At 36.8% G+C, this 12,261-nt stretch overlaps 1 protein-coding gene across 1 annotated transcript; it reads right to left on the bottom strand.

Moving 5' to 3' along the window:
- Positions 1 to 663: 663 nt before the first annotated feature.
- On the bottom strand, positions 664 to 10,863 carry LOC132547664 (mucin-2-like). Its single transcript, XM_060211451.1, has 3 exons — positions 10,778 to 10,863; positions 7,600 to 7,662; positions 664 to 6,324 (listed from the first exon to the last, which is right to left on the bottom strand). The coding sequence occupies exons 2-3, from the start codon at positions 7,623 to 7,625 to the stop codon at positions 2,184 to 2,186; spliced, it is 4,167 nt and encodes a 1,388-aa protein (XP_060067434.1). The 5' UTR covers positions 7,626 to 7,662; positions 10,778 to 10,863; the 3' UTR covers positions 664 to 2,183.
- Between the last annotated feature and the right edge of the window lie 1,398 nt (positions 10,864 to 12,261).

Genomic DNA, 12,261 nt, shown 5'->3' with positions numbered 1-12,261 from the left:
TTCAACTTGTTGTTTGGTGGTGTGAGATTTTTCTGAGACTTCTCATTGATGAGCGACAAAACATTATTCGTATGATTGAGAACAACCAAGAACGTTTCAAAGTCTTTGTTATCACCGTAGGAAACCATCGAAATTTACTGGGAATAACATTTCTGTAAAGCTAGGGATTGACTTATACTATTCTTCAGGATACAGCACACATGGTTCGAGCTAAATTCAACAAGCCACTGTATAGAACCTGACAATGGATTAATACCAATCGGCCATTGACTACCAGGTTTATACGGCTTGTTTATAGTGTCTCTGATGATGCCATATTTCAATCACTCTTGGGAATGCCCTATACCAGCCATCTAGTGGTCGGACCGTACATAATTTGAACAAATCCACCAGTTTTAACGGAGCAATATCAATTATTTAATGACATATAAATACTTCTTTCGACAACAAACTATATTTTTGTGTATCATAACTAATCAAAATAAAATTTTACACCTACCATCTAGAAGTACATTATTTTACTTGCGACGAACTTTTTTCGGCACAGTTTTGAGATTACATGTATATTTTTGTAATATAGAGATATGTAAACCGATGTAAATGTTCATCAATAAAACGACACAATACGATATATATTATTGAAACAAATTTTACTTCCCTCAAGATAAAAAATTAAAATAATATTACAGCTGCAGCAAGATTAACAAAAAACAAGAACACATTTGTAAAATCTTCTTATGCTTCTAATATCTGCTTGGATGAAAGTGGAGCTAAACAAAATCTAGAATCTAATAAATACTTTCACAGAGCGCTGTAGATATCGATAAAAACAGGTATAAGGTAGGTACATCTAAGTCTATACATGTTAACGTGATCTTACTTAAGGCCAGACGGACGGACGCACAAAATGAACATGTCCGACCGAACCGTCGTACAGTTACACATAATGGACACGTAAGGACGTACATATTCATAAAATGAATATTATCGATCTATTCTGGTTGAAATATAATGAAGAAAAACAAACCTTCTTAAAAACGAATGAATGTTATCTAACGTACAGGGAATTTATGCATGTGAACGGTAACCGAAATATGCTAAATGCACATCAAATATTTAGAAAATCTAATCTGTACAGTTGAATAAAATTATGTCAAACGAATATGTATTACTATGAGTGGTATTTTCATCCATTGCAAGAATTTCCGCATCATATCAGGTTAAAGACAAAACAGTGGTATGGACATATCGTAAGGAGGAAAACATTCCCACTGTCCGATACGTACATATGATCAATCGGTAACATTGTAGTTATATGTTACATATCTGTGGTAACATTGTGATTACATATCAGTGGTAGCATTGTAGTTATATGTTACATATCAGTGGTAACATTGTAGTTATATGTTACATATCAGTGGTAACATTGTAGTTATATTTTACATATCAGTGGTAACATTGTAGGTATATGTCACATATCAGTGGTAACATTGTAGTTATATGTCACATATCAGTGGTAACATTGTAGTTATATTTTACATATCAGTGGTAACATTGTACTTATATGTTACATATCAGTGGTAACATTGTAGTTATATTTTACATATCAGTGGTAACATTGTAGTTATGTCACATATCCGTGGTAACATTGTAGTTATATGTCACATATCAGTAGTAACATTGTAGTTATATGTTACATATCCGTGGTAACATTGTAGTTATATGTTACATATCCGTGGTAACATTGTAGTTACATGTATATGTTACATATCCGTGGTAACATTGTAGTTATGTAACATATCCATGGTAACATTGTAGGTATCACATATCAGTAGTAACATTGTAGTTATATGTTACATATCAGTAGTAACATTGTAGTTATATGTCACATATCAGTGGTAACATTGTAGTTACATATCAGTGGTAACATTGTAGTTATATGTTACATATCAGTGGTAACATTGTAGTTATATGTTACATATCAGCGGTAACATTGTAGTTATGTAACATATCCATGGTAACATTGTAGTTATATGTTACATATCAGCGGTAACATTGTAGTTACATATCCGTGGTAACATTGTAGTTATATGTTACATATCAGCGGTAGCATTGTGATTGTTTTTTTTATACATCTCACATAAGCCTACACGAACCTTACATTCACGGACAATTTGGCAATTTTATAAATCACGATCCGCTGGTGTTGTTTCAGCAAAACGTCGCTGTCTCATCTCCTCTAAGTCTTTTTCTTGCTTTTTCAAGAGTTCCTTCAATGAGTTAATCCTCTCTTCTTTTGACATAACTTTTTGAATCTTTGCTGGAGCGACACCATCCTCTGCAATGAGATCAGGAGCTGCACTGTCCCTTTTTGACTTTAATTCTCGCGATGTCCGTTTTGGTGGTTCAGTGTCCATTCGTTCCAGTTTAGGCGGTTCGTCGGAGTACCCCCTATTCATACGTTCTTGTTTAGGCGGTTCGTCTGAGTACCCCCTATCCATACGTTCCTGTTTAACAATCAAAGGTGGCTGTGTATTTGTCTCATCGCCGTAGCCATATGTAACGGGCTCGGGTTTGATGTTGACATGTGTAGACGTTGTGGTTGGAGTCTTAACTGGCTTGACAGCACCCGGAACGTCCTTTGTATTGACATTAGATGACACTATACAAGGTGACTTGGTAGATACACTGGGAAGAACTCTCTCGTTTGACGCTACAGTAGCGTTCGGAGAAGACGTTTGATCGGCAGTAAAGGAACCCAAATTGAATTTGTCATCATTTATGATAAAAGCCTTCGGTTTGTTTCCTGTATTAACGTGAGGAATCACCACAGTTTTACCATCAACTCGTATCAAATAAAATTGGTCTGAATTTGTCAACTTTTTAACTATATGCAGAGCTGAACATGAAGATGACTGCTTTGTATCTGACATGTCATCTTTCTCTCGTGATGACACAGTAGTGGATGGCGTTTGTTTACTTTCGTCTTTTTTAATCCTGTTTGTTTTGCTAACTGCGACGTGTGCAGCTGCGTCTAATTCAGCGCGTAAAATATCACGTGACCGTTGCATTCTTATTTTCCCAGCATCAGGTAATGGAACATTGCTTCTTACGTTCGCATTTCCTTCTTTGTTAAGTAATGGATTGTCTACAACTGCAGCCTTTCGTTCTGACCTTGCTTGCATGGAGACGGACTCCTTCTTGTGTATGGCCACGCGTACTTCTGATTTCTTGGAAAGAAAATTTTGCCGACAGGCTCTAGAGCACCGCGTATTGATACCCTCCATTGTCCCTCCATGCATGTGGAGAGTGTCCAAGACTACATAACAAGGAGAAAATATCTTTGATTCTGTTATCGCTTCATCCGGAAGAACTACTCCATTGAAATTTGACAGATGGTCGAATTCCCTCAATATCTGACCCATAGATTGTCCAGAGTCTGTTGTGCTTTTAGACTCAAATCGCTGGTTCAATTCCAGATTTTCAGACGGATTTTTGCTAGTTTTTGAGCAACTTTCATTTGCATTGTCCGCCTTTTCACAATTTTCATTCTGGTCCTCACTTGATAATGAGAATACTGAATCTATGACGATTTGCATATCGCTGACATCTTTTTTCTCATGTGAATATGACAATGTATTTGAATGGTTGGTCATCATCTGAGTAGAGCAAGAGGTGCTGTGTAATTGCGTAGAGCCAGCATTATTTCCGTTGTCACGTGACAAATGAAAGACCGGATTGGAAACATTCTTTTCATTCTTGTCGCTTTTGATGGCATTTACGATACTACTAAAATTATGGGGATATGTCTTCACTAAAGATGGTCTGACTGCCATTTTTGTACCATTTGATGGGACAATGGACACAAGATTCCCCATTATGGTACTGCCTTGTTTTGGTCTTGCTATCGGATTCTCGGATATAATGATTTTGGGCTTTTGTAAAATCCTCCTTCCATTAACACCAGTAACACGATCGTTAACAGGTAATGTCGTCTGTCCAGAATTTCTCACTGGCGTAAAGATAAGTTTAGAATATGAATGCACGTTAACTGCACTGGAATACGATAAAGTACATGATGTTTTAGTTGAGCTAGCAGTCTGGGTTGAAATAATTCGAGGTGCTGCATTTTGAACGTTCAGATTTGACGCAGTGGTACCGACATCTTGGTCAGTCTTTGTTGGTCGTACACACGGAGCCACGTTGCAAGACATGGATACAGATATTGATGTGGCTGGTGAAGAAGCAATCGCACTCCCTAATCTGTAACGTTGTAGTGATGAATGTTCTTTAGAAATAGGTATCTTCAAAACTGTAATTGTCTTTGGAGTGTTAGTTGTTGAATGTTCACTAGCCGACAACTTATAGATTTTTTTCACATTTAATGCTGGAGGGAGACCTTGTTGACGAAGAGACTGCGATGCGCTACTGATTGTACTATGTGACACGGCACTCAGGCTTTGCATTTTGGAGGTTCCGACATCTGATGTTTGAATTTCGTTACTGTCTTGTTGTTTAAGGGGATTTGCTAAATTCGTTGGCTTGAGATTTTGTGCTGCATTGTGACTAAAAAGCATCATCGGTGTTGCGTTACTTAAAGATGTTCCAATGTTTTGAGTTGACATTTGAGGCCGCACTACATTCATTACACTATTAGCACTGGTTACTTCACTTTGTAACTTTGTTGTTGTATATACAGCACTTGAGCTACAGGTTAATGTTACGTCGCTGGAATGTTTTTGTGCTTTGTTCGAAATTAAAACACGATTTCCATCAAGTGTCCCAGGAACAGGTACATAGACATACCGATCACTTCCAGAGGTGGTTACATAACTAATCATCGGGGTCGACTCTAATGACTTCGACGTCGCTGCAGTAGTTGGGCCCGAATTGTGGCTAACTGTGGAAACTCTTGTACTTTGGCAAGCTGCTGAGGTAATGGGGCTTTGTTGAGGTCTAGTAGCGTTACTCACAGTATATGGTACTGGAGTCTTTTGCATGGTTTTGATTAAAGAGGCTACAGTGTCCGGTAAAGCCTTATCACTCAGTACAGGCGTTTTGCCTAAGAGAGTCAGCGCTTGCTGTGGGGTTACAAAGATAGGACTCTGTGTGACTGCGGGTACTGGTGGTTGTTGAAAATTGGATACAGTGGTAACATTCGATTGTTTAGGGGCGATCTTCACAGGGACTAGTGACACTTCCTGTGAGGACACGACGACTGGAACTTGCTTAAGCGTACATAAGGAGTTCGACGTCTGCGTGTTTAGAATCGACGAAACATTATGTGATGACGCTGGAACAGTAGTCATTGGAGACTGGAGAAAACTGGACGCTGAGGTAATAATTTGGTTTGTATTTATTAATACTGGAATTAACGGAACTTGTTGTGATGGAGTTGAAACTCCTATCTTTGGAAAGAGTGGAATGCTGGATGTTGTTGTAGTCGTCGTTTGATTTGAGGTCAGTGTGGTGGTTAATGATGGCGATTGTGATGGTGTTGAGTCAAATACCACGTTTGGCGATTGCTGACATGTTGCCATTATCGGTGGCCGAGTTAGTGGAGAAGGAGAGTCCGATGTTGCTAACAGAGTCTGGTTACTACACGTTTCCTGCGGAACCGCTGGAATAGTGGCAGAGGTCAGAATTATTACCGGTTTGGAACTAGGCAAACTGGGCACAGTAGTTACGGACGAAAAAGGAATACTTTTTAGGGAAGGGCCGAGCGTTAATTGACTTCCCGTAATACCACCAGAGGCCTGTGTCACATTTAGGACTGGTACAATTGATGAAACTGTGCTGGTCCTTGCGTCAGGTCCTTGGCTTGTTTGATATTCCTGTTCCATACTTGCACCAGACGGAATAAACGAACTAGCTGTGGATGTTTGTAGGTTGGTTCCAGTATCTTCTAAAGGACGTGTAACTGATGGATTACGTATTCCTGAATCGTTTGATTGTGTAGCGTCATCACATGCTTTCGACTCTGACGATATATGATCTGCGATGTTCTTGAGGACTGCCGATAGAGCATGTGACGCCTGTCCAGGCGTAGCCGAAGAATTGGGATTAGCTGGAGGGTGTGAAGCATTACTGGACAATACGTCACTAGTAGTCATGTTTAGTTTTTCCATTTCTTTTTCAGGAACCACCAAAAAATATTTTCCCTTATTCACTCCCTCAGACGGAATCATAAAAAGGTTTGATGTGCCATCTGCTTTTTTCTGCGATATCAGTTTATGTGATTCATTTGGATTAGACAATGCGACTTTGTCATCGCCTTGGACGAGGAGTTTCCCATTTTTGTCAATCAGCAATTTCCCTGTACCACTGAAAAGACAAAAAATAAATACTTTAAATATACATGTACACTATTAAAACCAACCGGTTCGTTTCCTCCGTAACACCTCTGTGAACGGTTCATACCGCTACGTTATTTGTCAACACCACAATTTTCGTCTCATGTATACATTATACATAAAATTATAAATTGACTTATTCGGACTTGAAACGTCTTTTTGTCAAAAGACCTGTTTGCATTTGTATTGTGGTTGTTATAAAAACTATCCATTCATATGGGGTAGACTTTTTTGGTGTAAATGGACGACATCTTAGATATTGAAGTTGTGAAAATAAATACGTTATAATAATTATTACTAGTTGACAGATCTTTCATATGGCGATTATGTAATGCTGCCATAAATGAAAATGTATGATAGCAAAATAATGACCAGTTTTATTAATTTTTTATGAATATTTTTTATTATCTTTGATCATTTGCATACCACTACTATTATTATATATTTCATCTGTAGCTCAATGAGTGCTTCGTAAAGTGTCGCAATCCTGATACAATATAAATACGCATTTACTAATTATCACAAGTTTAAGCTTGTGATTTGTTCACAGAGGTGGCGTGTAGGGGGGCAGCTATGATAAAGCCTATAAGATATCGGTAGATTTTATGATAAGTATTTAGCAACTGCAAAAATAAATCTATTACATCACAAGGGATGTCGGAATCTTGGATTCATACTGGGATACATTTAATCCATCGTGTTTTTTTTCATCATTCACTAATATCCTAATCTGTGGTTTGTTTATGCTTTCCTAAGTATGTATTGTCATGAAGACTTGACCGTTCTACAATTTCGTAGGGATTCCTTCACCAATTTAGGCCCGGTGTTGCTAGCTCGTGTTTCCTAAATACATCCACCGGACGTAAGACACTTTAAGACAGTTGTCTTTACACTATGGAACACCAGACGTCTGGCTATTAACATGTCTAACGTCTGTGTAGGAGTCGGAGGATATTTGCGCTTTGGCGTTGCTATTTCCGCGTACCGAAGACATTTCCAAGAAATAAACCTCATCACAGTGGGCATTAACTTCGGTTTATATAATCATCAAACTAACCAATTATGAATTAGTCGACTCAATTGTCCTTTAATAAACACATATGTGTATTTTGTCCATCCATTAACTTAGGTGTACAATTTATATCAAGCGAAGAAATCCTATAACTTGATGGCTTGTGATGTTCACGTCGTTATTACAACCCCCCCTCCTCCTCCTTTCTCTGGTGTCGACCTACATCGTACTTACACCACTGGTTTTTTCACGACCGCCATTTGTTCCGATCAATCTACCAAGCACCATAAGTTTGTTCTGAAAGAAAGAAATAAAACAAAATTAGAAAATGTCGTTTTTTTTGTGTTTTTGTTTTTCATTCAGCTTAATTTCCAAACGTGTATCTACTGACCCATATGACATTGAAAGTGGGTCAAGGTAATTAATTTGAACAAACTTCGTAGCCCTTAATCCCAGTTTGCTCCAAGTGTAATCGGCTCCCTGTGTCTCTTCGTTACTAAAAAAATGTCGTTTAAGATTTTAATTCATGCGACTCCTGCGACCTTGGAAAATAGACCAAGGGCATTGATTTGAACAAACGCGGTATCCATTCATTCCAGAAGGCTACATGCCCTATATCGGTACACAAGACCTCTTGGTTTTTGAGAAGATGTTTAAATTTTCATCCAATTCGGCTTTTGTGACGTTGAAAGTGGGTCGTTTGAACAAACTTGGTATCCCTTCCTCCCTGCATGCTTCAGTCTACATGTCAGTATCCTGAGCCTTTTGATTATTTGAGTTGATAAGAAGTCGTTTAATGGGAAAATTGACGACGGACGGACCATGGTATCGGACAAGTGAGGGAAAAAAAGGACATGTAATCGTGATCCTGTCTTCAAATGAACCACATACACACATATATTTAATGTGTGCATACTTATAACTAACTTCATGCATTTCTTGCGTATTTACTCTCCAGATAACGTTATTTCGAGGCTGTATTAGTATGAATTCTTTTAACGAGACACGTATACAGCTGTTAAAGTCATCAAATGAAAAAATACTATTTCGTGTATTGTCGATACAAGAATTAGGTATCGATAATGGGATGCAATCCTAACGATGTACTTTTTGCAAAGCACACGCAATCGTTCCACATGTAATTCAGTACTAGTATATTAAAATATCAAATTTCTACAAGACGGTGTAAACACTAAGATAAATGATTATATCACCTGCAAACATAGTTCAGAATAAAATATAGAGATGAAGTATCATAATTTTATCTATCAATTCTAAAATCGTTTTTCTAGTACCTATTGAAGCATTCGTATGATGACATGCCATTTATGCCAGTGATCAGAAACACGATTTCAATAGGTTATGTTCTCTTAATACAAAAAAAATCCAGGTAACTCTACTGTCTCATAACAGGAATTCGTTCTTGATATGAATGTCATCCGCCAAGGTCGTCTAAGTCAATAGCTTAAAATAGCAATCTCTGTCGCATTTTCTCGATATCTTATTAAGAGACATGTTCATATTTTACAAACTTTAAGGTACCTTCAAGGTTTGAACGTTTTCAATGATAATTGTCAACAAACAAAGTCTAGGCTAATGTTGCTAAAAATAGAATACTTTATCTTGCTGTTCATTCAGCAAACAAAAAGCAAAATTTGTGTGAAAATTCCTACTGCTAAGTGAAGAGATGATGTTTCTGTCCTGCCGGTCCGCCCGTCCGTAAGTCCGTCTATTGCTCACACTTCTATATCACCACTTTAGGAGCTATATTCATAAACCGGCTTTATTTATAATTTATACAAGTAGGGACAGGCGGTATTGAGAGCATTTAATTCGCCTTGCCTGGTTTCTACAGTATTTCTATAAGTTACGAGTAAACTTATAAAAAATCAAACAGCAGAAAAACCAGTAAAACCTATTGATTGTCCATTCAAAATGCCGTCCTGGCGGCATCTCTCCTTGTTATCTTGAAATTACAAGAGATCTCCTGACAAACCGAAAAAGCTGAAAATAACAAAATTCTCGTTAACTTTTCTTTACTTGAAGAATTCGAAACACAGGTTCATGTCGTAATGATATCGCATCACTAGTTTAGTGACGATCGATCGAAACTAAGAGAGTGGTATCGGACAGATTTAAAATGGCGAAAACAACAAACGGCAGTAATCCTCTAACTGTACACATAGAATCAAAACATTCTCAAGCAAAGCCTACACAATTTGTATAGAGCCGTTTGTTCATTTGTCCAGTTTACAAATGTAGATCCTGATCCTGACTTGGTACAGCTGATCGTTGCTAACTGTGATCAAAATCCATTCAACCATTTCAAAACGGGAAAAAATCTTAATTCTTAGTTGCTAAAGCACGTTGACGGCCGGGGCATGGTCAGAATAGATTACCCCAGCTTACATTTTGTTTCAGGTAACCTAACGATGGAGTTTACCCAGTTTCAAAGAGATCGGATTCGATGGAAAACTGAGAGAGGAAATTTTAGAGAAAGAATTTGACGGACGGGCAGATGAATAGATTTAACAAGCGTGTTAAAAGCAAAAATCATTTGTCATCTTTTCCTTATTTTTAGAATTTTGGCTGATCAATCATAACAGTAATTTCAATAACCGGATGCATAGTATTAAAACTATATGTTGTATAATAGTATTGTCCTCTGAATAGTACATACTTCAAATGCAGCTGTTTACTTATATCAGTTCTATTAGTAGTATTAGTTAATTGTATCTGCTTGGAGAAATGATAATGAAATTTTCCTGAAAAGGACACGTTTTTTTCAATTTCAGTCGGGATAATAACAATCAAGAAAGTATATTTCACCACAGACCTGTATACCGCAATCTAGATCTGTTAGAAATAAAAATTCTGTCACCTTTTAATTAAAAGTCTAAATTCGTGCGTCAGAGACGTACATACTAGTTTTTTTTATAAACGCTTCAGCGGGCATACCCTAGTCTTTTATAAATTTGAATCTTCATAGCGGAATAATTGACTAAATATGTTTTCAGCTACACTCTATACCTCAGTTATTTCCATTTACTTGTTGATTCATTTTCACATACTTAAGATATTTCGCTTTTAATAAATTTCAAAATAGATAAGCAGTATAACTGTCAGATGTCTTAAGTCACATTAAATAATCGACCATAGGTATTTCCTTTTATTTGATGATTTGTTTCCATCATCATATGACATTCAGCTTTCCCTCAAATTTCAAATTAATATTTCAAAATTTTCAAATTTGATTAACATTACAACTTTCTGATGTCTTAATGGCATGAAGTGAATAAGGTGACTTCTTCCACTTCCTCTATAGAACATAACATGTATGGTTGCTATAAATAGACATGCAATGGTGTCGAATCATCTGTTTGTGCAAAGTTCTGATCGCAAAAATACTTACCTAAATGACGGAGTCCATAGCTGTACGTAGGAGTGAAACATTGGATGTTTTTATTAAGCTTAACGTCAATATCGTGGTACGAAATGCTAAAAATGGCGTCTCTTCCTCTCAGAGAATGCGCGCGTCGATAGACCATCATACCCTCGAACTTGTCGGTCATGCGCAATGAATCGATAATGCAAATCAAAACACTTTGCCGACTAAGACACAATATTATGTTAGTTATATCTATCTTGTTTTACATAACTGTTCCGTATGTTCCGATTAATCTTAAACCGATGAATATAAATAATTGTGATTTTAAAAGATTAGCATTTCATAGTTGATGATATTTGATCATCGGTTATCGACCAAACGAGAGTTTAGTAGGTCAACGGAAGTTCAAATCGAGGGAGTATTCATTGTTTTGTGTTATGCGAGACATCGAGTAGGGTACAAGGCACGATATGTGTACGTATTTGTATGGTGTTTACGATGGAGTTGTGAACAATGGAAATAACTGATTTAACATGGACAGACTAGAAACTGCGACTAAACGAAATACATTCCCTTGGGTCCGGACGTATTTCATCAGTGTGTGTATGTCAAATTCATTTCGAATATGTGTTTTCATTGTCTAGGTTTGGAGTAAAATTCTGACATGAGGGTATTACGACTGCAAAAGGCTTATTCACACACTGTTCTACAATATTCTGACCACCTGTCGACTAAAATACCTCGGCAGGTTTACTGTTGGTGTGGTTTCAATAAGCATAAACACCATATTGTTGAAGGAAAAAAAGTGTGTGTGTGTGTGTGTGTGTGTGTGTGTGTGTGTAGGGGTGTAGGGGGGGAGGGAGAGTTGCATAGAAATGATAAATATAGAACCTTATCACACAATCTTCTTTTCTATTGAAATCATTTATGTAATATACATAAATATTACCAGAATTATTACTGTTGAGAGATGAATCATGAATTTAACTGATAAAATAAACTTATTTAAACACTTTCTTGAGCTGGTAATCTATATGATTTAGGTTCTTACGAAACGCAGTCATTTGGGAAATATTTTTAGAAAATATTCCATTCACGTTATATTTAATTCAAGATTCATTGTGGTTAGTTTTCAGTAGCTAATTGTATGGTACGAGAGATGTTCTGTGTATCAAATTGTAAACAAAATAAAAATATAAAAAAATTGAAAAAAAATGATAAAATGTGTGACAGCGAGAATTTTTGTTTAAACATATTTTATTGTGATATTAGAATGTCAAAATGATCTTACCAACTTATAACTGACCTCTCCCTACATACAGATATACAATTATGAAATAACAATTGTCACATGATTAAACAGAGTGTGAAATATGAAGAGATAAGACTATCAATTTATCATGTTTAGTACTTCATATAGCTTCAGTTACTATCGATTAGAAATTTATTAGAGAGAGATCTCGAACCTACCCGACCTTCCCAGGAAATGCTGTGCAGTTTTCACAATA

This window comes from Ylistrum balloti, unplaced genomic scaffold (assembly GCF_031769215.1).
Source record: "Ylistrum balloti isolate Yb309-2 unplaced genomic scaffold, AGI_CSIRO_Ybal_v1 Utg369972, whole genome shotgun sequence".
Classification (NCBI taxonomy): Eukaryota; Metazoa; Mollusca; class Bivalvia; order Pectinida; family Pectinidae; genus Ylistrum; species Ylistrum balloti.
The sequence above is the reverse complement of the archived record's forward strand: the minus strand, read 5'-3'. Positions and strand labels throughout refer to the sequence as shown.

Bases quoted from the DNA above. Each gene is read 5' to 3' on its own strand.
- LOC132547664 (XM_060211451.1), bottom strand. From the start codon at position 7,625: ATGGCGGTCGTGAAAAAACCAGTGGT. The intron at 6,325-7,599 runs GTAAGTACGATG...TTGTCTTTTCAG, and splicing joins GTCGTGAAAAAACCAGTGGT to TGGTACAGGGAAATTGCTGA.